At 30.8% G+C, this 3723-nt stretch overlaps 1 protein-coding gene across 1 annotated transcript; it reads left to right on the top strand.

The window, feature by feature from the left end:
- Positions 1 to 374: 374 nt before the first annotated feature.
- LOC11436534 (calmodulin) lies at positions 375 to 2205 on the top strand. The gene is made up of 2 exons (XM_039827582.1): positions 375 to 614; positions 1656 to 2205. The coding sequence occupies exons 1-2, from the start codon at positions 539 to 541 to the stop codon at positions 2027 to 2029; spliced, it is 450 nt and encodes a 149-aa protein (XP_039683516.1). The 5' UTR covers positions 375 to 538; the 3' UTR covers positions 2030 to 2205.
- The last annotated feature ends 1518 nt before the right edge of the window (positions 2206 to 3723 follow it).

Raw genomic sequence — 3723 nt, 5'->3', positions numbered from 1 at the left:
TTTCTCAAAAGTTCAAATTGACCCTTATATTTTTTAATTACAAATTGATCCCTCAAATTTTTCAAAAATTATAAATTGTCTTCTCAATTTTTTCGAGCTTTGCAATTTGAACCCTATTTTTCATTTTTCTTATTTTGCACAAAAAATTAAATTTCATAAAAGTTCCCCATAGATGATAACAATGAAATTCTATATTACTATTTGCAAACAAAAATATTTAAAAATGAAAACAATTTAATTAAATCATTTGCATTACTTAAAAATTCTTATAACAAAAAAAAAAAAAAATCAGCTCATCCAAATAATAGGGACAAATTAGGTGAAAGATGAAACAAGTCAATATATGTTATTTATGGTAAAGAAAAAATAGTGGAGTTTGTGTTGATGGCATAGATACAAGAAGGAGAGGTTTTGTCGGAACAAGATTGTTAGTTTGAGTTTCTTGTTTCTCCCTCTCTCTCTCTTTCTTCTTCTTCTTCATCTTCTTGGGAAAAACATAAAGAAATATTCCATTTTCAAAGAAAGAGCAATATATCAAATGGCAGATCAACTAACAGATGATCAGATCTCTGAATTCAAAGAAGCATTTAGCTTGTTTGATAAAGATGGTGATGGTATGTTTTAATATATAATCTTTCTTTTTTTGCGTTCATTTTTCCTCCCTCTTTTATTGCATATTATCATGATCATATTATTTTTTTCCCTCCCATAATATCTTTTGTTTTTAATTATAGTTGAAGTTGATTGATGTCATTGTTTTCTAAGAATGAAACAAAGATACTTATCCGATTAGACATTTTTCAATATCGGATACGTATCATATTTAAAATTGACACGTTACCAACACATATGATTACATTAGTAGATATCCTTTTTTTCAGATTAATATCGATGTCGACGTGTCCGTATCAATGCCGTGACTTGTGATCGGTTTCTATGTCAAAGTATGTATGTCAATAATGCGGACGAGTCTTTTAAGCTTTTTTTGTTCAAGTCATCACGATAAAACAGAGAGAGAAAATTGAACAATTGAGTTATATTCTTGTCTCAAAAGAAAACTTTAAAGGAAGCAATATACTCTGTTTATACAATGTTTTTTTTCTTTGTTTCACATTGTAAAATTATTTCAAATATAATAAAATGCTTGCAATGAAAAGATTTCATGTCTTGCTAGTTGCTAATGCTAATTATGATTATATTCCAAGCAAAAGTCTTATATTCGAAGAAAAATCTAAAAATTCTATAAAAAAAATGTGAATGTAGTTCATTTTAAACAAAATTCGATGTCTTTTTTTCCCTCCTCACAAAAAAAAATTAGATGTCTTTTTAATAAATTGCCCACGAATGGAGCTACAATTATAGTAAGACACTTCAATTATAGTTTTTGAAATTATGGTTGCAGTAGCATTGCGATTGGATCAAGATTTGTATATTACAAAAAAAAAAAAAAACGGTTTCTTTATCATCTATGTAGCACGGATCAACACTTTTAATTGAAGATGTATGGCCGGTGTTTGACACATTACATTTAATTATTCTATTTATTTTTATCAGATTATTATTGATGTTAACGTGTCAGTATCATGTCTAGTGTTCCTCGTCGTGTCCGTAATTCTTAAGTTATCACAATTGCATAACATTATATGATTCTGAAGGTTCCATCACAACAAAGGAGCTTGGAACCGTGATGAGGTCATTAGGCCAGAATCCAACAGAGGCAGAGCTACAAGACATGATAAACGAAGTAGATGCCGATGGTAACGGCACAATCGATTTTCCTGAATTTCTAAACCTTATGGCAAGGAAAATGAAAGACACAGATTCAGAAGAAGAACTGAAAGAAGCGTTTAGAGTGTTCGACAAGGATCAGAATGGATTCATTTCTGCTGCTGAACTGCGCCATGTAATGACCAACCTTGGTGAAAAGCTTACTGATGAAGAAGTTGATGAAATGATTCGAGAGGCTGATGTTGATGGTGATGGTCAAATTAATTATGATGAGTTTGTTAAGGTTATGATGGCCAAGTGAGATTAATTATCAAACCATACAATACTACTACTACACCTTATATAATGTATAACCTTTAATCAATTCTCATTCATTTGTTCAACATTGATCATTGTAATGAAATATGATATATGTGCTAGATGTGAAGTTGATATACGGGGGATATTATATAAATAAAACTTGTCATGTTCACACAATTAATTTGTGTTTCAGCTAAGGTCAGATTGTTCTAATAATATTCAAGTTGTATCTGTTTTTATTAGACTTTACTTACTTTACCTTCACTAACAAGTATGATCTTGTCGGTAATTATGTTATTTTTACGGTTTTTACATGTTCCCAAAAGTGTTGCGGTCGGTAATTGATGTTATTCTTTATAATGACTTTCTTCAAAGTAAATAAATCATTGATTATAATTAGGGTCTTGTTAACCACTATCATCAGGACAATGGTTAAGGAAACCAAAAATAGTAGTTTTGCATTGAAAATTACAATTTTTAAACTTTTAAAAAGTTGAATCCTTCATTTTTTACCACTTCCCAACACAATATTTCTATTATTGTTCTCTTAACCAATGCCCTAAAGGTAATGTTTAGCATTTTCCTTATAAATAATGTAACTAATTTAATTGATGACATATCTATTTGAAACATTTTTATGCAATATCTATTCGTTATTAAGACAATAAATCAATGACATGAAATTAATTAGGTTTAGTTGCAGTTTTGGCTTTCTATGTATCACAACCTTGCGATTTTGGCTGAGTATAAAAAACAATGACAAATCAATCATCTAAGTTTACCCCTTTTTACACTTTTGGTCCCACACCAATTTTGACCAAGTCAATGAATATGTGGCACACACATCACTTAAAGTGAGGTGTCACGGGTGACTTTCTATTTTCTTAGCGAGCCAAAATCGCAAGATTGTAATACTTAGAGCAACTTTAGCGCTTGGTTCTTAAAATACAAGAACAACACTGAATTTGTTCTAAGCATTGGACATCTTTTACGTGGTTGCCACTGAGTAGAACGGTTCTGCAGCAAGAACGGTTCTATCTACATGAGAAAGCTGCTTTACGGTACACACACATTTCATGAAAGTGGAGAAGAGAGACAAAGTGGAGACGGAACCCGGCTTAAAAGTAAAAAAAAAATGTTGATTTATGCCATTAGAGTAAAAATGTGAAGTTGTCCTTAATCTCATGTGGCATTATTGGACCCACAAAAATGGAATGAAAAACTCAATTTCAGTTTTAGCATTATAGATGTTCTTAGGGGATCAAAACTGCAATTAAGCCTAATAAATAAAGGGATTTAGGTGCTACATATGCATTGACCTAGTCAAAATTGGTCCATGGGCTAAAAATGCAAAAGGGAGTAAACTTGTAGGGCTAATTTGTTATTGTTTTTTATAGGAAATCAAAATCGCAAGATTGTGATACTTAGGGGGCAAAAGTTGTAATTAAGCCAATTAATTAATCAACAAACTTCATTTGTCATAAGCATGCAGTATGCACTCGTAGTTATCTTTCATTTTGCATAACAAAAAGTTGCTTAACATATAGATCATCCGTTAAAGGATCATATGATGAGCAGTAATATAGGTAGAGTAGAGCAGATATATATTCCTAATGTTTTTTCAATTAGCACTAATTGTTGTTACAAACAAAAAGAAGAGCTTCATTAACCAGTTAGGTAGTAAATAACACTAGT

Source organism: Medicago truncatula, chromosome 7 (assembly GCF_003473485.1).
Source record: "Medicago truncatula cultivar Jemalong A17 chromosome 7, MtrunA17r5.0-ANR, whole genome shotgun sequence".
Taxonomy (NCBI): domain Eukaryota; kingdom Viridiplantae; phylum Streptophyta; class Magnoliopsida; order Fabales; family Fabaceae; genus Medicago; species Medicago truncatula.
The sequence above is the reverse complement of the archived record's forward strand: the minus strand, read 5'-3'. Positions and strand labels throughout refer to the sequence as shown.

What these genes read in the sequence shown, in the direction of transcription:
- LOC11436534 (XM_039827582.1), top strand. Translation starts at nt 539, where the DNA reads ATGGCAGATCAACTAACAGATGATCAGATCTCTGAATTCAAAGAAGCA. An exon ending in GTTTGATAAAGATGGTGATG is followed by an intron (nt 615 to 1,655) that starts GTATGTTTTAAT and finishes ATGATTCTGAAG; the next exon opens with GTTCCATCACAACAAAGGAG.